The 21784-nt window shown below is 39.4% G+C and overlaps 1 protein-coding gene across 1 annotated transcript in view; it reads right to left on the reverse strand.

Moving 5' to 3' along the window:
- ERC2 (ELKS/RAB6-interacting/CAST family member 2) overlaps positions 1-21784 on the reverse strand; it is a 502285-nt gene that overhangs the window by 272953 nt on the left and 207548 nt on the right. The window contains exon 8 of the mRNA XM_044451516.1: positions 11509-11676. Coding sequence (XP_044307451.1) covers positions 11509-11676 — 168 coding nt within the window. The remainder of the gene's footprint in view (positions 1-11508; positions 11677-21784) is intronic.

Raw genomic sequence — 21784 nt, forward strand, 5'->3', positions numbered from 1 at the left:
ATCTTAGAAGTAAATCTGATTAACTATTTAAATTATATTCAGGTGTACTAAAAGGCAGTAATTAACTTTCAGTTTCTCTTCTGAAGATGGGCTTTTTCTTCTCTTCAGAACTCAAACTCACTCCCTCCATTTCTGCAATCACATACATACATACACAACATTAACTGTGCAATAAGAAAATTATCAAAGCAGTCCAACCAAACTGGACTGTAAGTTCTGTCTACATCTGGCAACTATAATGTCAAAGAAAATAATATACAGATAATAAAAACTCCCATTTATCATTACAGCAAAACTTTTAAGATATGTATTCTTTTTAAGTCTTAGTAGGGTTCAGCCTTTGTGAAATCGTTACTGTGCTGAGACACAAATAATGGTGAGACACAAATAAGAATGTTTTTTGAAGTACTTTAGTTGGAATAAAAAGTCCATGATTCTTAAGAAATTAATAAATAGGGTAATATGATCTATGGAAAAGGAGTTTATCTATGCTCTACTGATATTCATTTGAGTGGGGTATGTGAGAAGGCCTTCTTCAGTCTAATGCAACACTTGAATTCTCTGCTCGGTGAGACTGGCTTTTGCAGCAGGCAAATAACTTGAGCAAAGATGCAGCATAAAGGGCATGCAACTGAAAGTCATTCATTATACAAACAACAGCGCTCACAATACTGGCATAAACCTATCAGGCAAAAATGTGATGCAACAATGGTTGTTGGGTTACAGGATTCATCCTGTTCATGGTGCTGCTGTAGCTATAGCAAATACACTATGTGCCTAGTGAGCCACCAAGAGTCAAACACATCTTTAATGAGGCATACTCTGCCAAGTATGCTGACCTGTCAAAATTATTCTTTTAGGCCTTTTCCACTCTATTCTGTCAGCCATAAGAGGTTGATCTTTTGTCCATTTTCTCAAGAAATAAATCTATTGTCTGTTTTTTAACATGTATTTTCTTTTTGCTCTCATTCCCTGATTTCTCAAGCTTAAAGAATTCTAGTAACTGATACACAGGAGAGCATTTCCTTTAATTAATTATGCAGCACAATTTCATGCACACAGTAAGGTTGATAGTAAAACAATTTTGCAACATGAATTAGATCAAAATTGTATTTAAAAACAGCTGAATCCACTGACACTAGAATGCCAGAATGTTTATTTCCATGAAATGTCAGTGATTGCATGAAATTCTGGTGATAGTTCTGAAATAGCATATTCTTGACTTGCTGCAATCAAGAAACTTCAAATGAAATCAATCAATCATTATTATGTGGTCACAGACCTGACAAGTTTAAATGATAAAAGGTTTTATATTAGTTAGGTTCCCATTATAACCAGTTTGTACTAGTCTGCAGCTGAAAAATTACAGAGCTTGCTATCCTGAAAGGTTCTTCCATGGCAGGGACTGCTGCCATCTGCACTAAACCTCAGCAAAAGCCTTCTGCCTTGTGATGTTGAACAATTACATCAGAAATACAATTTACCTTAATGTTTGTCTGATGTTTGAGAAGTAATTTATTTCCTTCTCTAATAACTGAAAACAACTCTTGCAACTAGAAAGCAAGGAGAGGTATTCAGCATACTCACAACTGTGAAAGTGAGTAGGGGTGCTTGTTGTTGGCCGAACTGCACCAATTTCAACATTTCGGCATGAGCAAATATCCTTGTGAGAATGGAAGTCCCAAATTCAAGTCACTTTTCTACTCACAAAAATACAAGACTAAACAGTGCATTCAACACAGTCTTGGTAGCTCCATAATTTTTCTTTCTTTTCTTACATTTTGTATTGTTAAACCATCCCGAGATTTCAACTTCAGTAATGGGACGGTCTACAAAAATTTTAAATAAATAAATAAAATGATTCAGCATTCATTTGAAGGGCCTGAAATAATTCAAAATCTGCTGCTATCAGCTCAGATCCCATGTTCTTTTCCAGCATGATGAAATAATCAAGATATGATTTTATCTTTTTATATTCATGAATGCAGCGCTGCTAGTATTTCCCACATTAGCCCAGAGCTATTACATATTACACAATTTGCAGATGGAGGCAGTGCTGCCAGCAGCCCTTGGAAATGACCACTCAGTGTCCCAGGTGATGGCTGCAGTAGCAAACAGGCCTAGAGCCAGAACCTGAGGCTAGCTCTTTTTCCTGCAGCATTTTCTTTACCTTATTTTTCTGTTAGCAGTTTAAGGCATATTCCTAAGTTTTTAGACAGAAAGAAGTCCCTATAACTCTAGCCAGCACTTTGTTCTGTCTGAACATGCATGGGATTGCACCTTTATCTCCAGGAGCAGTCAGTCAGGCACATACCTGGTTACAGAGGCTAATTTTATTATTTAAAGTTTCAGATAGATTCATTCTTTTTTTAAAATCTGGGTTTTGTAAACAGTTTTGTTTATTTGTTCTAAATATAAGAAACATAGAAACAGTTATATAGCAAGGGTTAAAGGAGAGAAGAAGCATTGTAGTTTTTTATGCCACCATTGAAGTAATTCAGATGGCCTTCTAAACTATAAGACTGTAAGACCATTAAGGGCACAGCCAGACAAAATTATCATACAATTGCTAGCAGTGGCTGGTGCCTGCTGGGAGCTATAGGGCTTTTTTCTTTTCTTTCCTTTTCTTTTCTTTTTGTTTTTTTTTTTTTTTTTTTGGTCTAAGCATGCCCTGAGTCCTAAAATTATTTTAGCTGTCCACTAAAGAAAGTTTCCAGTGTGCACAAGGCACATATAATTATACTTCTATTAAAATTGCTTCCTAAAATGAAGTATTTTCAGTGCAGATTTTGTTCCATGAGAAGTGGCCTTTATTTTTCATAGTAAATATTAGCTTCCATCAAATTGGGATGCATTCACAGGAAATATTTGTACAGTGAAATAATAAGCTAGAAGAATTATGTGATTACTTTCTCAAGTTAAAAAATAAATATGGTAATCTTGCTATAATCAGAGCTCCTGACAAATGTAATAAATACAAAATAAATTACCAGGGTGATAACAACATGGAATAAAGTTTGCTCAAGAGCCCTTAAACCCTACTTAACATTGCTTCAAATTGCTCAGCAGTTTAATCCAAGACTGCTGTGGAATATAATTTTACTAACTTTAGAATACTTCTAGAAGTTCAAAGTAAAAGCATGCTGGAATTTGGACCACATATTTTTGATTTCAGCCTGAACAGGACTGTACGACTAAGCATACACAGCATATGAATATTGCATTATAACTATGGTTTTATGAAATCTGCTGCAAACTCTAATTGGCCTGTAAATTAGGGCAATATGTCATATTGCACCTCATTAGTTATGAGACTCTAACTGGTAACTATAATAATTTTTACTCAGAAAAATTCTAAGCAAAAGTGAGTAGTATTTTAATCCTTTTTATCATCACATTCCTATCCTCTAAAAAACAAAATCAAATTCTGCCTAAAGCTATTTCAACCAGTTTCTTATGTTCAAAAAATTCCAAGAGAACATCCTCTGCTTCCCTTTCCTTCCTTTCAGGAAATTTCACCTCCATACATACACATTTCAGCACTTACTGGCAAAAAATATGGTACATTTGCATAAATCTACACAGTCAGAAATTCATTCTATGAAAAACTTATTCAGGATGCTCTACTGTACTGCACTATTCAGCAGAACAGGTGGGTCCAAAGAAAAATAGTTCTCCATACAAGGTGATGATATACAGGTTGGACATACAGGATGGGATTCCACAGGGCACTTATGCCTCCAATAATTCTCTTATGCCTCTCATTCTTTTATATAAGCGGTGCCCACTGCTTGTGGAATTAAGATTTAGCACATCTGGGGTAATCACAAATGAGTGAACAGGGCAGGTCAGCAGAGTGCATATAAGGACTGCCAACCTGTCCTAATTGCAAAACAAATGATTCTGTTTCTTTGAAGGCTTCCTCTGGGAAGCACTAGATTCCATTGTGCTGTGCAAGGCAGAGTCTCCACACACTGGGATTGCCAGGACCCACTGCTTCTGCAAAAAAATCTGCACGACACCAGAGGATTGGCAGTAGCATAAACACTGCATTAGATTCTGCCCACAGATGTTTTGGCTGTTGTCTGAGTGTGAAGGTAATGGGTATGATGAGGTTATTGTGTTTTTTATCTTTTATTCACAGGCACTTGGCAGCAAATGATGGGTTCCTTAAGGCAGGGGTGGGCAGATGCCTGCAGGCAATCCTGTCTGAGCAGCAGTGCCCACTGGTCTCGACCACCACCACCAAGAATGAAACAAAGCCAACCTCCTCAGTTTGCAAGCACTCTTCATCCCTTGAGAACAAGTGGGTGAGGATCCCACTGAGGTCTTTTATGCCGCACTTCTTTATGGACCAGCTGTGTCCTTGGGGAAGCACAACTAGACTGCAGGTTGTACACAGTATATTGCTTACAACCCAGATATTGAAACAGCAGTGCACCTCTTGAGAGCCTCTCCCTTTTCACCACAGAGCACACAATCTGGACTTTGGTGAAACAAGATAAAAGGTTTATTAAAGATTCAAGAAAAAGAACAGAATGAGGAAAGGGTTGGTCAGATTCTGGGCACGAAACCACAAGTAGCAAATCAGTGCAATGGAAAAATGAAAGAGGAAAATATAATACCACAGCCCTGCACAAATCTGTCTACGTGGCTCCTTGAAGATACACTACGTCCATGAAAGGTTTTCCTGAGGTCTGTTAAATCTTTGTTCCCTCTGTTTCTGAAAGAAAAACCAGACCTGGACACCTGTACCTGAGGAACTTCTGGCAATCTCTTCTGGACTTGCTTCAAGCTCCCTTACTTCCAGAAAGACTTGATCCTGGCACCAGTGCTGGAAAAGAAAGAGCCCCAACATGCATGCACATACTTCTCTTCTAGTGGGGTGTATCTCCCCTATCCCTCTATCCCCTTGCCTAGTTGGAGATTTCAGGGGAATCTCTTGTCTTTCATTTGCTCACCATCTAGTAATGGATCATCCCCAGCTATGAGTTGGATGTTTATTACTGTACATTGGCTAAGTGGTGGCACTTAGCCTACAGATGATTTCAGCCAGAAATCTACATTAGAAAAGGGAGGTTTCTGTCTCCTGGATCTGGCTGCTCCAGGCAGACAGTAACACAGATTTATGTTACATTTTATTAGAACTGCATAATCCACCAGGAGGAGTATGCTTCTGAACATGTTCTGAGCCCAGGAATTTATTTCCAGTCCCAGAATTGAACTGAGCCCACAGTCCTTCAGACAGAAGTCCACTTCTGATTTCCCTAAACCTTCTTCAGTTCTAAACCTAATTTAGTTGTGAAGATATTTTGTTGTTCTTACTGTTAAGCAAATTGGAAGTGGAAAGCTATTGCTTTTCCAGGCTTAACAACCCAATTTCTTCCACCTTTTTACATTAAAATGTCATGTTCTGTGGTAAAGCAGGCTTGGAGACACTATTAAAAAAAACTGTGCAGAATGCTCACCTTCTATCACACTGGTATTCTACCCCACTGAGCAACTGGGAAGAATTCAAAAAAGAAATGGCATTGTAATATGGTATTAAGTAAGCTCATGAAGATAGAAAGCTAAAAATGTCCACTGTAAAAGAGCATATCAGAAAGAAAACCTATTAAGATGCTGAGCCACATGCATCAGTCCATCTAATCCAGCACTGCTGCATTCTGCCTGGCAGTGGAATTCCAAGTTCATTGCTAAAGATTGTTCCCATCATCTGCTTCTGACTCTTCAGCCTAGCTTGAACCTAGGAATACCTGCATGCAAACCAAATGTTCCGCAACACAGTGAATGCCCCTTAGTTTACTATTATTGTTCAGGATATTTCCCCCCCACCCCAAAAAAATCTTCTAAGTCAGTCTGATAGGATTCAAAAGGGGTCAGAAGATTTAGGCAAAAATACTTATCTTCAGAACCTCCCAAAATAGAACAATAAGTAATAGAGGTTCTTGTATAATTATAACTATGGGATATAGTGGATTTTCTAACATGTATGTCATAACATTAGATAGACAAGGAAGCCTCTGTGTCACTATATGAAATGACTAAAGAGCAGAGTAATTTACTGGGTGCTGCAGAAAGGGTGAGACAGCTGTCTGGATAAAGCCGGGGGAAACAACTTTCAAAAGGAAGGCATGCTCTATAATCAGCCTAAATGTGGATTGACTCTGTAAGAAGACTCATTTTTAAGGCTGAAGCTTAAATGGAAAACTACTGAATGTCTAACTTAGGGGACTGCACACCAGACCTAAGGAAAATAAACAGTGAACTTTTTCTTTATAGTATAATGATATGAATTTACTTAAACAATTGGAGGGGAAAGAGGATTATGTTTCAGTTAAAACTTTCTTTAGATAAATCATCTGTGAATGAATTTATCACACCATCTGTAGGAAATAAATCATGATCTCTTGAAGGCCACATAGAAAACTACAGCCATAACCTGGGAGTTTTTTTACAAATTTTTTTCTGATCTTCTTTTCTTGTTATACAATTCAAACCATTGCATTTGCAGAAAGATTCTGTTTGAACATGGATTAACTCATGCAAAATGATGAAATTCATTCTAGAAAAATAAGCAAGCTTTCAAAGGCACATCTCAAGCAGATTTACTATGCAAAGTTTGTTTGCATTTTGCATCTTCTCCACTATTTTTTGAGCACATTTCTCCACAAATATGACAGAAAACACATATAGAGAGCTACTAGAATGCTCGCTGGGAAAAATTGGCCACAGAAGTATGACTCTTCATTTGTTCATAAAAACTGATTTCCAGATCTAATGTGTATTCTTTACATACATGCAGTTAGGGAATAATCCCATCAGGATTCCCAATAACCCTCCAATCTCAGAGGATTAGGGACATCCGACGCAAGGTGGAAGGTACATACTCCTCTGGCCATGCAAAGCACTCAGACTTCTGATTTCAGCTATCTGAAAGCCAGAGACAGTGTGGTGTAGTGGATCAAGTGCTGAACTGGAATTTGGGAGATCTGGGTTCTAGACCCTGCTCAAGCCACAAAGCTCACTGGGTGACCTTGGCGCAGTCACTGACTCTGCCTCATCTACCTCACTGGGCTGTTGAGAGAAAGCAGAGGATTATCTAAGCTGCCTTGAAGGAAAAAATGTGGGATATAAACAAACAAACAAACAAACAAAATGTTGCAGCTTGGAGGAGAAGGGTAGGAGGCTGAGGCATCTCCAAGATACATCATATATCTTCTCAATGCCCCAGAATACTCCAGAAGCTCATCTCTAAGATTTCTCTTGCAACTTCTGAGATTCAGCCAGCACAGTTCTTTCCATGTCGGCTGTGGAAGGCGACTGGAGTGTTGCTCTCCAGTTGGAGCAATAGTCCAGCAATGCAGCTGGGAATTCAAGGGAATCTAGAAGCACTCTGGCAGCCATACGATTGCTGTGCTTGATGTTTTAAGCACAACTGCTGCTGGCAAAAAAAAAAAAAAAAAAATGGCAGCAAACAGGATGTAATTAAAAACAGAACAGAAAATTTCCCTGATAGAAATATTTGTTTCCCTTTTTATCCTGAGGAATTCCATGGGCTCAAACAGAATGGAATTCCCTGTGTCACGTATCCCAGACGTGAGCCTCTTGTTTGTGTTCATTAGTAAGTGGTATGGCAAGACACACTGTCACTGATACTGAAGGTAATGTCAGGACTAGCAGTCATCAGGCAAGCCAATTCCTTGTCAGAACAGCTGATGCTTTTGTGCTTTTGTTAAACCCTCTTGTCTTGAAGCAGGAAGGGGAAAGAGAGAAAGGGAGGCAGAGAGTGAGGCAGCATGTACCAATTTCTACAGAACTGAGCAGGACAGCAGACACAGGCAAGACAAATAAGAGAAAGTACTTCTTCATACAGCATATAGTTAAACAATGGAATTCACTTCCACGGGAGGCAATGATGGCAACCAATTTGGATGACTTAAAAAGGGAAATACTAGTTCCTATAGTAACAGAGTAGTTCTGCTATCAGAGGCTGTATACATAGAAACATAGAAAACAGAGCGAGTCAGAAGGGGTCTCCCGGGCCATCTAGTCTGACCTCCGGCACCAGCCGGCTCTGCTCACGACATGCCCACCATGTGGACGTCCAGCCTATCCTTGAAATAGAAACATACCTATGTATACTAGCTGCTGGGGATCATGAGTGAGATGGTTATGTTGGCCTGTCCTACTTCTGGGTTTCCATCACAGCTGGCTGGCCACTGTGAAAAGAATTCTGGACTAGATGGGTTAGTCTGATACGGTAGGGCTCTTCTTGTGGTTCTTCTTGTAGTCCAACTGTTGATTCATGTGTGCATTAGAGATATACTTCTACTTTTGACACTCACAGTGAAGTATTGTCAGTCAATACATAAGGCACCCTCTCTACAGTGAGTGATGTATAACCTCTTGTCAAAAAAGCTATAGACAAGATTTCTTTTGAATCTCTGAGATGAATAAACAGATCCGAGGAGATTTGTTTTATTTTGTCTCTGTGTTTCACTTGGATGAGTTTGAGCAAGTTTTGGTACCTAAGAGCTGTGATTCCTACTGGAAGGACTGAGCATTTTGATTGCCTTTCTTCTCTCCTTGCTAATTTTATGACAGTAATCTAAGAACTAGAAAGAGACAAATTAGCAAAACCAATGTCTCTAGTGGCAAAGCTTTGGAAGCATTTCCAACAACTGCATGCAACTTAAATTACACTCTAACCCAATGCATATTTACTCAGGAGTAAGCCTCAGAGGGTTCATGCTTACTCCCAGGTAAGTGCCTATAGGATCACAGCCTTATTACATCACTGTCTGGTTCTGCCTAGAAGTTAAAATCAGTGATAGTTGTCCATTTTTAAAATGCTAAAATTAATGTTTCTTGAACTGATATACTGAATGTGGTACATGTTGAAAGCAAGATTGGGTCATGGTATAGAAAGGGCAAGACTGAGCCACAGTGTGACCTTTTTAGGGTTTGTGATAGCCTACTGGTCTCAGGTACCTCCAAGGCAGCAACAGCTATTTTTGCAGCCCGAGCGAATGTGAGAAATGGCTGGCTCACAACAGCAACACCTCTGAAACAACAAGGCTGAAGCCCAGCCTGAGTTGGATAAGGCAGGGTGTCTTAAGCCAAAGGCCAGCTAAAGGGTAAAGCTTGTGTGTTATTCCAAACAGATCTGGTTGCTTCTTCACCTGACACCCTCATACCTCTGTCCTCTTATAAACTACCCAGAGAACTTTGGCTGCTGGGTGGCACAGACATAGAGTTGTAGCAGTAATTAGACAACCCTTTAGAAAGAGTCTCAAACCAATGACAGAACAATGGGAAGTAGCTCAGACTAAAGAGCAAATTGGGCAGAAAAAGGCCATGCAAGAGGGCTCTGGGTTCCTGCTAGGCTTTTTGGCAAGCAGTGAGGTGCTGCTTCTACCGCACCTCTCCTCCGTGAAAACAGGAAACTCCTTTGCCTTTTGCGTGTGTCTATGAACTGTCTGCTTTCTCCTGGGTATTTAACTCCCAGACAGGTTTTCCTTTAAATCTTTGTCTTTACTGTTGTAATGCCCACGGACTGTACAGACTTTACATTGGTGTCTCTGTGACGATTCTCCTGAAAACAGGATCAATCTGGCTGCTTCTGGCTGACAGGAACTGGCTGCGCCTGTGAGACTACAGGTAGCAGTGGAGGAACAGATTAGCTGCCCACCCCAATCACTGGGAAAGTGTTTGTAACATGTGCAACTGGGTGAACTGTATTCTGTGCTGAGTGTATGTATTTTAATTGAGGGCACAATCCCATTTTTTCTTACCAGGAGAGCTTTTCACTGTAATTACCAATCCTCCTCCTTCTCATTCAGGACTCCTAGAGTCACTTAAAATAACCAGGTCTAAAGTCCTCCCTGTACACTTACAATCTATAAAGGCATGGCACACAAGGAAACAAGAATAGGGGTGAGCCAAAAAAAAAAAAATCAAAGGTGCAACTCTATGCATGTTTCAGCAGAAGTTCTGCAACTTCCAGCCAAGAATGCTGGAATTTATAGAGCTGGTTTCGGTCTAAAAATGCATAGGTTGCACTCTGAGTAATTCAGTGGAGCTGAGGGAATGGCCTTGCTTCCCTGTCTCACCTTCTTCAGCACAACCTGCTAGAACGGTTAAAACTTCAGCCAGTTTTAAGGGGGAAATTTTCACTAGTGTCATACACGATAAATATTAAAAAGTATTGTCCTTTTCTAGAAGAAAATGGTACGTGTTGCAAAGTAAAAGAGTTCAGCATCAGGATAACAGAAACAAACTCCATTGTATTCCTATAATCACAAGGTGGTAGCATTTAAGTGAGTTTAAAGTACAAAACTACACACACTTAGAGTAGTTAAGGGGCGGGGTTGGAAACTGTACAGCATGGAGGAATGCTATTTGTGGCCCTCAAAACTGCAGCTGCATGCATAAGTGTCTATTCAGCTGTGAGCTGGGCTGCAATGAGACCACCACCACATAAGGAAATGAGTGCAAGGCCCATCTAGTCTAGGTTTCTGTTCACGCAGTGGCAGATCAGCTGCCCAATGGAAACCCACATGAGTGCAGCAGCGCCTTCCTGGCCATGTTGCCCAGCAACAGGTACACCTGGCCCTGCTGTCTCTGATACTGGAGGGAGCCCAGAGCCATTGGGGTGAGCAGCCCTTCATAGCCTTCTCCTCTAAGAATTGTACCATCTTCTTTTAAGGCTAACAGATGTGTGGCCATTATTCTAATTTGTGGAAGTGAATTCCATAGCTGAACAATGTACTCTGTAAAGCAGTATTTTCTTTTATGTGTGCTGAATCTCTCACCAACCAGCTGGACAGGATGATCCATACTACATTCTAGTATTATGAGAAAGGGAACTCAGGATCACCCCATGAAGCTGATAGGTGGGAGATTCAGGACAGATAGAAGGAAGTACTGCTTCACACAGTGCATAGTTTAAACTGTGTTTCCACTACCACAAGATGCAGTGATAGCCACTTATTTAGTCAATTAGCTCCAAGCTGTAAAATCAGCTTTCCTACAAGAAGCCCAAAATGGCACACATGATCCAGCCCTTTTCAAACTTGTGGGGTTGTGTGACTTAAAGTCACTTCTTCCTCTGGAATATTTGTTGCTGGAACAAGGGTTCCCCATTTCCTGTCCATTTTCATTTTTCCCTTTCTGTGGTACAGTTTACTGATTGCTGAGGATTCAGTCTGTTCTACCCCCTCTAGCTCCCTTGGCACTATCTCCAGGGACCCAACCACATTACTACCAGTTTGGTTGGCCACATGACCACCCTCAACTCCACTGCTCATGACCCCTTGACCTACCCTTCATGACCCACCATCTATCCCGGCCCTAATCTTTTAGGCACCAGCATCACCCTGATTTAGCTTCTTGTCACCTGGAATCAAGAAAAGAAAGCTCTCTCCTTGTGAATCTCATCACTTATGTGAAAAATATGCCTGGTACAATCACCTAATGGGAAACACTTTTTCATGACAAGCGTACCTTTTTTTGAAGAACATTAATTTTCCTTTCTTTGACTTCTAACATGTCTTTCATATCTCGAATTTCTCCAGCCAGAGTTCCCTTTTCTTCTGTGAGGTCTTGCAGTTGTTTGGTTTTTTTATTAAGAAAACTTTCTTTTTCTTCTAAGCGTAATCTCAAGGCATCAACCTATATGAGAAATATGGAAGTGTTAATGAATTATGAGTAGTTAAGTTGGTTAAGCACACTTTCCAAATTAAACTTGTTGTTTTGGGGGCAAGGGATAGTATAAAAACATCTTTTAATGAATTTTAACCTCAGATTTCCAAACTAGAAAAAAGATCAATAAATATTTCTAATCAATCAAAGATTGCTCAAAAACCTGGGGACAAGGAGCCTCCCCTATTCCAAACATCAAACAGGGCATATCTGTAGTCCATTTTGAAAAAAAAAATGTAAAAGTGAGCCATCATTAACTACACTGTGCCTTTATTCTGACTGCTAGGGAAGTAATCATTTATAAATATACTCTCCCTTCCATTCCCAAGGAGTCCATTGTTGAAGTACATATACACTTTTGCTACAGGCATCAAGCAACTTCTCGGTGGTGGTATGCAAGCATCCTATTTGCTTTTAATCTCAACTGGATTCATTATACTCACTATAGGTTCTGAGGAAGGCAGTTTTTTGTTTGCAGTATTAAAAGAAAATTGAAAGGCTAGGGGTTTCCTGCCAAAATTTTTATTATCTAGTGCTGGGCAGTTCTGAAATCTGTTCTGCATTTGTGCAGTCCAAAATATGGGTTCTGTGCCAAGACCATAAAGATGAGCCTACTATTTCTTTAACAATGCAATCCTACTGGGGCATAAAAGAGATCCAACAGCACAAAAATTGCAGCACAAGAAAACCAGGTTTTCACTAACAGAGCAGAAAGGAGGGAAGAGAGCCATTTTGTCATTCCATTTTTGGCTTTCTTCCCTTTAATAATCCCCCCTCAGCCACTGGTTGGAGTTGCAAGGTAACCATGTACACCACTTTCACAACTAGTGCACATTTTCCCCAATTCTGGGAACCTGCCCTCTGATTCACCTCCGTTTTCCTCTACCAGTGATGGTACACTAGTTTCAAAGAGGGGATAAGAAAGGACACTTGAAGGACAGACCTCCTTCACTCTGGGGAATCTATTTAAGAAAAAAGGCAACTTATACAATTTTCATTGTTGTTGCTGCTGCTGTTGGGGTACCCTGGAGCCCCCAGGATGATTGCAGCCTAACTGTTCTCAATGCAGTTTTTCAGTACTGTGATACTTTTCAACAATCCACCAACAATTTAAATATCCGAATGTTTTTTATTTATTGATTACAGGTATACAGTCAAAGAATACACAATGTGAAGATAATAATGATGAGTAGTTGAAATTGCAGACATGCCCATATGACATAGTGGTTGCTAGAGAGTTGGATTGGCAGATTCACAGGGTGACCTTGGGCTATTCACTGACTCTCAGCCTAACCTACCTCACCGGGTTGTTGGTTAAAATGAAGCACCTTGGGTTTATCACAAGGAAAAAAATAGAATATAGATATAATAATAATATAATACTACAACATTTTGCTATCCATAGAAAATATTCATAATTTACAATGCTAATGTAATGTCATCCCAGCATTAAGTTCATGCTTTAATAATTTCTTAACCAAGACCATCTTTCTATAAATGAACAACCAAAGGAAGAGTAGATAGGTGAATACATTTATATTAATTATCTCCTCCTGGTTTAGAAACAGCATGTTCTGAGGAGGGGAAGTGTGCAAAGGAATCTGATTTATTGCATTTTCTATTTAGTTTCACAATGCTAAACTTGTTCTGAACAAAAAGCTTTGCCAATCTATTTTTGAAAGTCAATTTGGGACCAATCTGGATGATCTATTAGATCTCAGGATGCATGTTTTTTCCTGTTCTTTAAATGGTTCAGTTCATTCCCATACACTGGAGAAAAGGCACACTCTAAGTGTAACGGCATTTAGATCTCTTCCCCACCCATTATTAAAGATTCTGAGAAGGGCTGCATCACCACCACCACCACCACCACGACATGTGACTAAGAATTAGTTTTTTGTTTTTGTAAGAACAGACAAGGACTAATGTGGAATGGTGATTTTAGAAAGTAGATGCATGTCACCTATGAATACACAACTGTGTATTTTAATAGTCAGCGTACAGAAGAGCAACCTATTTCTAATCTCGAAGGCTCAAAAAGAGATAACATTGAAACAGTCAAATAAAGTGTGGATGAAGGCTCTCTCCACTGTAGAGGAATGAACCGAAGAAAATTAAGTATAGGAAGAATATGATGATAAGGAAGGTCACCAACTTTCTTTCTAGAAAGCTGCCTTGCATTTAAGAGCTCCCCAACTGACAATAATTTGTATGTAAAGCTCTCCCTATTAATAAGGTCATATCCTAGGAAACCCATTGCATGAAAATTAGCCCTTGCATTTAATATAAATCTAGAAGATGACAAACTCCCTTCAGGGGTTTGTGTTAACAGTGACATTTATTTTTTTTATTTTTTAAATAAAATACTCATAACATGTCAAAGGGGTTTACAATATAAAGTAATAAACCATCATGAAATAAAATCCATCAGTGGATAAAGCAGTATCAACTGACAGCAAGAGACTCATCACAGGAAAGAGCAAGAGGGAAAGCAGTATTTTAAAAAATCAGAGTCCTTCTGAAAAAGACCTCTCTTCTATTCTCTCCAGAAAGCCAACAGGGAGGGGGCTAAATGAATCTCATTCTAAGGCATTGGGCCTGTCACAGTGAAGGCCCTGCTACTGTACAAGTTAATCTAGGCTCTGTGTAAGATGGAACAGGAAGCAGAACTTCTTAAGAAGATCTGAAGTCTTGGAGGGGTCTCATTTGGAAAGAAGCATTCCCTGGGATAATTAGGATAAGAGACATTCAGCACTTTAAAGATTAAAAACAGAATCAGTTCTTTAGATTTGGAGTCAGAAGTTGTCTGTTGCTTTCCAAACTCTACAGTAAACAGGGTCCCAGTTTCACTACACAAAAGGTAAGAGCTTGGCCAAAAGGACCAGTGGTAGGAAGAGATGTAACAGCTCCATCGTGTTGGCTGAAACTTTGAAAGGGAAAAGCACTTGCACTAGATTGGGGTTCTTAGAAAAGCTCCAAAGGCATATTAGAATCCATCAAATCTTTAGAAAGGATCTTATTGATGTCAACTAGAAGCAATGGAGATAGCATGGAAAGAAATTCCAGTCCAGTTTTCTGCATATCTAGTAAGAAATAAGCCCCATGGAATTCAGTGGGGTTTATCTGCAGGCAAGCATGCATAGGATTGCCGCAAATGGTATTTGACAGTGATCAAATCAGTCCCTCATGGAGCCAGGAAACACTGTAACTTGGGGTGGGGGGAGGGGGGTTAAGCTCTTTGGATTTGAAATGTATCATATTCAAATCTCCACCAATCTTTAAAACTAATATCTTGTGATAAAGCCCAAATTACAACTATTCCTACAATCTTCATGTTTTTATTTTAAGGTTCATTAATTGGAAAGAAGAAGAAATTGATTCATTTCTTCCATTTCAAACAATAAGAAGAAAGACTCCAAATGTGTTTATTGCTTCACCACAAGCCCAAATCTGACAGACGTGAAGCTGAAATTGATTTCCTAACTTACATTGCTCCAACTTTGACCTAGCACCTACTAAGTCTATTTTCCCACCTGTAAGCAGTCCTAGTCCTGTTGCACAGTGGTCCTCCTAATTGAAAGTTCTAAATGTGTATTTTCAGACAAACAACATTTAGAAATGTGCTTTGGAGAGGGGAAAAAAGAGTACTTAAGTTTTATTTAAATGAAACAGTGTGTACAGATATGTATTTAATTAATACAGAAACAGGAACAGACTTATGCATCAGTGCATGGTAAAGTGGCATAGATCAGAATAATTTACTAAGTCTTAGTAAAGAGCATGATGTCACAGGACAGAGGGCCTTGTTAGCTAAACTGTGGTTCACTCTTCCATAACCCACTGAGAGCCAGGCTAAACATGATGCAAGAGTTTTGTGTAAGGAAGGCACTGATATGCTGCTGATTAAAAAGCCACCAAGTAGGAATTTGCATTTTGCAAATTGCTATTGCTGAGTGGCATGGGGATGCTCTGAAGCATGGAAGACAGACAGACATTTAGCCTACAGTCCTATGCAGCCCAGTCCAACTGGACTCAGTGAGGCTTATTTCTGAGCAAATATTTATCAAGTAGATAGCACCTTCAGTTAGTTAAGGAATTTAGATACCACCCTTTGCCAAAAAGAGCAGGTTACATAAAGGTTTGCACATAACATACAATAGAATATAACAGCAAAAATGAAGAACAAACAGAACACTGATTAAAGCAGCAGCAGAATGAAATCTAAAATTCCTTAAAAGCCTCAGAGAATAAAATTGGGGTTATTTTATTATTTTTTCTGTTAAGGGATATCAAAATAGGCTCCACAGGTACAACACTTTGAGGAGAATATTTCACACATGAATTGTCACATGAAAGTACCACTACCCACGTCTCCTCCAATTTGGTGGTTACCTAAAGGAGAACATGAGCAATTGATCCTCACCGCCCAGGCTGGTTGGCATGCAGATAAATGTTCCTTTGGGTAACTGGCATCCAAACCAGTTAGGATGTTAACAGTCAATAAAAGCACCTTGACTATTCCCCCAATTGAACTGGAATAATGCCATCTTTACACTATATTAGCTATGCCATTTTGATAGCATATTTGGATGCTAGTAGATGAGAAATTGCAATTTTTAGTCTAAATGCATGTTTACTATAAAAAGTCTTTATGGATAGCACTGAATTTGGCATTCCTGTTGTTGCTGGCTGGAGAATGCCAGGAGCTGTCAAGCTTTTTTCCGTCTAACATGCACAGGATTGCACCTAGCCAGAACTGCAACATTGCCATTTGCTTTGAGTGAGGGACAATGAATTGATGCCTTGCTTTATCTGAAGAAGTATTTACAGCAGCAATGAAATACAGAAATTGAAGCTTTGAGAGGCTTTGCATTCTTTGGTGTTAAATAGTTAGCACTGATAACATTAAACCGAGGGATCAGGAATCAAAGAACTTCATGCAGAACAACCCATCTCCATTGGGAATTGTGTAAACACACACAACTTTTCCCTGGCCAGGCATCCCTTGCCCTCCCACCCCTACCTACCCCCCACCCCACTCCAAAGCTACTGCTAAAGCTCAGAGGTGCCTAAAGGGCAGGATTAAATAGTGAGTGAAAGGAAGGAGCCAGGAAAAAAATCACCAACCCCACCTGCCAGGCATGCGTGGAAGTGTTCTGCACTCATGCACTGGTTCTTGAGATACTGCCTGTAGAATTTTAGTGCAGTAAGAATGAGGAAAATGACAAACTAAAAAGAAGATTCGCGATGTGAACTTAAATCTTGAGGAAAGATATAAAAACAGGCTAGTAAATAACAGAAGAATGCAGTAAATCTTCAAGACAGTTTTATGTGTTGAGCCACTTAGACAACCTCAAAACAAATCTGACCATGCCACATGTGAGCAGGTACTTAACCAATGTGGAATGTGTTTATCTAAGTCACCATTCTCCACTCATGAACTTGCCAGAGAAAACAGTCTCTGAGCATGTTACTGATACTAGTTCTGCCCCTTACAACTCATTAGCTGTCCCACTAATCCACCGAGGTACTGAGGCATGGGGTAGGATCCAGGGGTGTTGCAGAATCAGCATTCATGATGTTTCACTAGCATAAATCAATGCTAGCACAGTCTCATTGGGCTTGCTAGCAAATTTATGATTTTTGCAACTGCAACATTATTAATACTACTGCTGATCGGTCACTGGATCCTACCAGTCATAGTCAGGAATACTGCATTTGTTGCACTTCTTAAAAGAAATGTCACATTATCTGCATTAAGTTATTCTGGCCATATCTGAATTAGTAATATTGCCAACCATGTAAAGTCCTAGAATATATAGTGATAATAATGATTAATAACAACAATAAAGCACTGCATATTCAGATTCTCAGAGAAGTGTTCTTGGCACCAACACTAGGGAAAACCCTGTTTGTTTGTTTTATATGGCACGGTTTAATCTGTTTTGATTCCATTTATAATTATTTGTACTATATTATATTTTGCTTTTATATTTTCTTCTAATTAATGTGATTTTTATCGGTTTTATTTTGTGATTGTTTAAATGTATATGGTAGTGTTTGTTGTTTAAAATTTTTTAATATACTGTAAACCATCCTGAGAGTCATTGACTAAATAGGAATGGTATAGAAATTTTTTAAATAAATAAATAAATAAATTTACATTTTGGATATTTGTAGGGTTAAGATTAGGAAATGTTAAGCAACAAGCACACAGTCCAAATTTAGCGTTCAACTCACTTTCAGCCAAAAGAAAAGAAAGAAAAAGAGTAACATGGGAATAGTAACATGTGTTAATACTTGAACATTTTTCTTAATAAAACTTCCAACACCAGCTTTACCTCACTGAACTTACCTCACTGATTTTTATGTTTGCTATAAAACTATAGCTGTCATAATATTTTTTTGAATTACAGCAAAAGGAAGTGGGTCATTCGTGAGTCAATGTTATTTTACAATGTAATGATAGTTGTAAATTCACAATACTCAAAACCAATTTTAATAACTATCAATCCTGGAAAGGCTCTCATATTTTGAATATTCTGTCTCTAATAATTTTTAGAATAGGTTTTAGAAAAGCAGATACAAATTAAGATGAAATCGACTACATTCCGCTGCCTAAGGCTAGGTTAAAATACTCTGAATTCCTATGAACACCCAGAATCAAATTCCTCTTAATCCAGTCAGGCCTATATTTATTAAGTGTACACAGTATGAAGCTTACACATTTGAAGATTTAGGCCCCATTTCTACAGCCCCCCATTGTCCAAATGGTGCAAGAAATATGCAAATCTTGGTCCTCAATCTGAGCAACTATGTTGCTTGCACTAGGCAAAAGAAGAAGGGGATGGCAGAGGTTGAGGTGGCTGGATGGGGTCACTGGAGAGGTGGGTGTGGGCTTGGGTGTACTCCAGGGAATGGTGGAGGACAGGAGAACCTGAAGGAATATTGTCCATGGGCTCGCAAACAGTCGGGCACGACTTTGCCACTGAACAAGAACAAGAAAACCTTTATATTGTGTAGTTGTTTTAATGTTGCAATGCTTTACTGTTTCTAATGTTCTTACTTTTATTGTTTTATAATATGGTAGTTTAAAATAGCTGCGTACTTCCTTAATGACTTTTTAGCAAATAAGTTGTCATATAATGCAAAGGTTAATTTTAAAAAACCCATATTGGGCCAGGATTTTCAAAAACTACCTCAATTAATTTGAGACTGAGTGTAATTTGAGATCTCCATCATAGGCCACACCACCAAGAGAAGTTAGGTTTGTCTGTACATGAAACAGGCCCTTTCCCATAGCAGCCCTCAAACGTCAACCTCCATTCCCAAAGGGGTCAGTCTGAATCCACCCACAGAAGTTTTAGATGGGCAATAGAACTGTACTGTTCTGCCATATGAATCCTGTTCTTAAATAACACTCTGTTTTTGCTTTTCTACTGTGAATTAGTTGGATTTTATAGCGCATCACTTTGAGGGGCCTGGTAAACAGAAATGTGATTTACAGACACATTCATATATTTATTTTATCTGTACCCCACATTTTTACTAAGGAAAAAGGCATCCAAGACGGTTTACAAGCACAAATAACACTTGATTAGAGCAGTAATAGAAACAAATGCATTAAAACATACGGAAAAACATGACAGCAAAATAAAAACTGCAGCCAACAAAACAGCTCAGTTTACACACCAAAGGCCTTCTGGAAGGACACTTCAAACTGCATCCAGAAGCAAACTGGTAGCCAGTGAAGCTGCTGTAACAAGGAAATGATGTGCTATTGGTAGCTGCCCTCAATCAACCGCCTGGCCACAGCATGTGGGACCAACTACGGTCTCCAAACAGTTTTCAAAAGCAGCAGCACATAAAGCGTATTACAGGAGTCTGAAGTATTACTTTAATAAGAAATAAATAAATAAACAAACAAACAAATGGTCTCTGCTTTAATGAAGTATCTCTTCAGGTGCCAATTGTGTGTCAATCCTCAGGCTGCTCACGATAAATCTATCAACACATTACTGCTGTATGGTTTCTTTCTCAAAGCCTGCCAAAAGCCCTCTGGCTATTTTCCAGGCTAGAAGAAACAAATGCCACAACCCTCTGCACTTCAGCACAGGTGTATGTACACAAAGGTTCACCCCTTCCTTCATTTTCCTACTTGAAGCCTCTCCAAATATTTGCCCGAGTCTTTAATGCTGGGCAAGCTAGGAACCATATTTTGGATCTAATTTAAACAATGGTATCTCATCAGCCTAGTCTTGGCTTTAACCTCACAAGCACTCTGCCTGCGCAGGTTCTATGATCTCCAGTTGAATTTGCCAAGGAGAAGCACATGCCTGTCCATTTAGTCAGCAAAGGGAAAGAACAAGGCAGGGGTTCTGCAGTCCCCGTCAGGCATATCTACACTAGTGACTGGAGTCCTGTGTTTCTGGCATTTCATCATCTTGAAAGAAGCTGTCAGAACACTCACCTGCACCTTGTGGGGAAAGATTGGAGGAAGTGGTATAATAGGACAAGGGCATTCCAGGAAACAGATGTTTGAGCTGATGAATAACATACCTCTTAGGTTACTGATTCATGCGACATTGAGGCAGGCCTGCAAATGAATCTATGCTTTAGTATCTTTGCAAGACGGATAGTGATGCATGGTACAAACCTGCCTCAACATTAACCGAGTTCAATCAGAGTTAAAAGTACCCTGTATGGTACACACGAGATTACAAGCTCACATCTTAACAGCATATAGCCTCCTTATTTTCAGAAATTGCTTTACTGCCAGCAATCAATTAAAGACTAACAAAAATAGGACTCTCAGTGTCAAAGGTTATGTAAGCATACAAATTTCCCACAGAGAATATAACAAAGATCCTTAGCACCTGAGGACAGATTCCAGCTCTGTGCAAAGACATCACTGGAAGTGAGCTCAGGAAACTGCTGGAGCTGAACTCCTGAACTTTGCATCAAAGCTACCTGATCTGACAATTCAGGTCATCATTTTGCAATGTCCCAAACACACTCTCACATTGGTTAATCTTCAGGGCATTCTGGGACAAGTGTCTGGACAAAGGAATGTAGAAGCTGCTGAACATAAAAGAGAAACAGACACTTTATCTGCATTTCAGTGCATTTCAGCTTTACCATCTTTGTCATTTCCCCAAACTTTGAGTACACAAAGGTCATCTTGGGTATTACACTGTTTTTAGAACAGCCTCCCTGTTCCTGTCACTGTTAAAATTCTAGACTCCCTGAAGGGTGGGATAAAAATAGAGGGGATATTACAGTTGAGGAATATGTATCTATGAGGGATACAGTTCCATTTTTTTATTTTGTTAGTGCATATACTACAGGCATGAACAGATTTCAGGTGTGTAGGCTGTACTTTGTTGTTTTGTGCTAGCACCAAAAGGTCACCAGTGGGAACCAGGCGCGAAATGGTAGCCAGGGGTATGCAGAATCCCATGAAACATACACGGGGCTGATCTACATATAATTACAGTTCTCCATCTGAATTATTACTGAGTAGGGATTTTAACAAATGGATTTAGAAGGGAAAAAAGTGGCTTGCTGTTGTCAAGAATCCCATGGAAATTTACTGCAACATATACAAAGATCCACTACTATATCTTACCTTCTGTCTGCCGCTGCTCTAACTTGGGCAGATTTATCCAAAGGAACCCCCAAACAAGGGTGAGATACATCTTTCAAGCCCAATTTAACTCTCAAGGATCACATTCCAATGGTGAGCAGGGCCAAAGACAAAGAAAGTAGGACCAAAATATTACAAATAACAGCTAAGTACAGCCTAACACACTTACCGCAAGTAACCAAGCATTAGAAAAAGCATTCCATCCTTTTAGAATGAGATGCAATCTGCACAAAAGCGAAGAATCCACCAAAAAATCAGTGGTTGGATGAAAAGGTTCAGCTCAGAGAAGTAGGCTTAGAGTTCTGGGGAACCCCAGAGGGCCAGACTGAAGTCCCAAAAAAGCCAGATTTGACCCCCAGTTCTGAAGTCCTCTACCACCACCCTAAAACCTTCCACGGGGTTGTTTGTTTGTTTAATTTTTCATTCCCCTGC

Source organism: Varanus komodoensis, unplaced genomic scaffold (genome assembly GCF_004798865.1).
Source record: "Varanus komodoensis strain SLA01 unplaced genomic scaffold, ASM479886v1 scaffold6_2, whole genome shotgun sequence".
Lineage (NCBI taxonomy): Eukaryota > Metazoa > Chordata > Lepidosauria > Squamata > Varanidae > Varanus > Varanus komodoensis.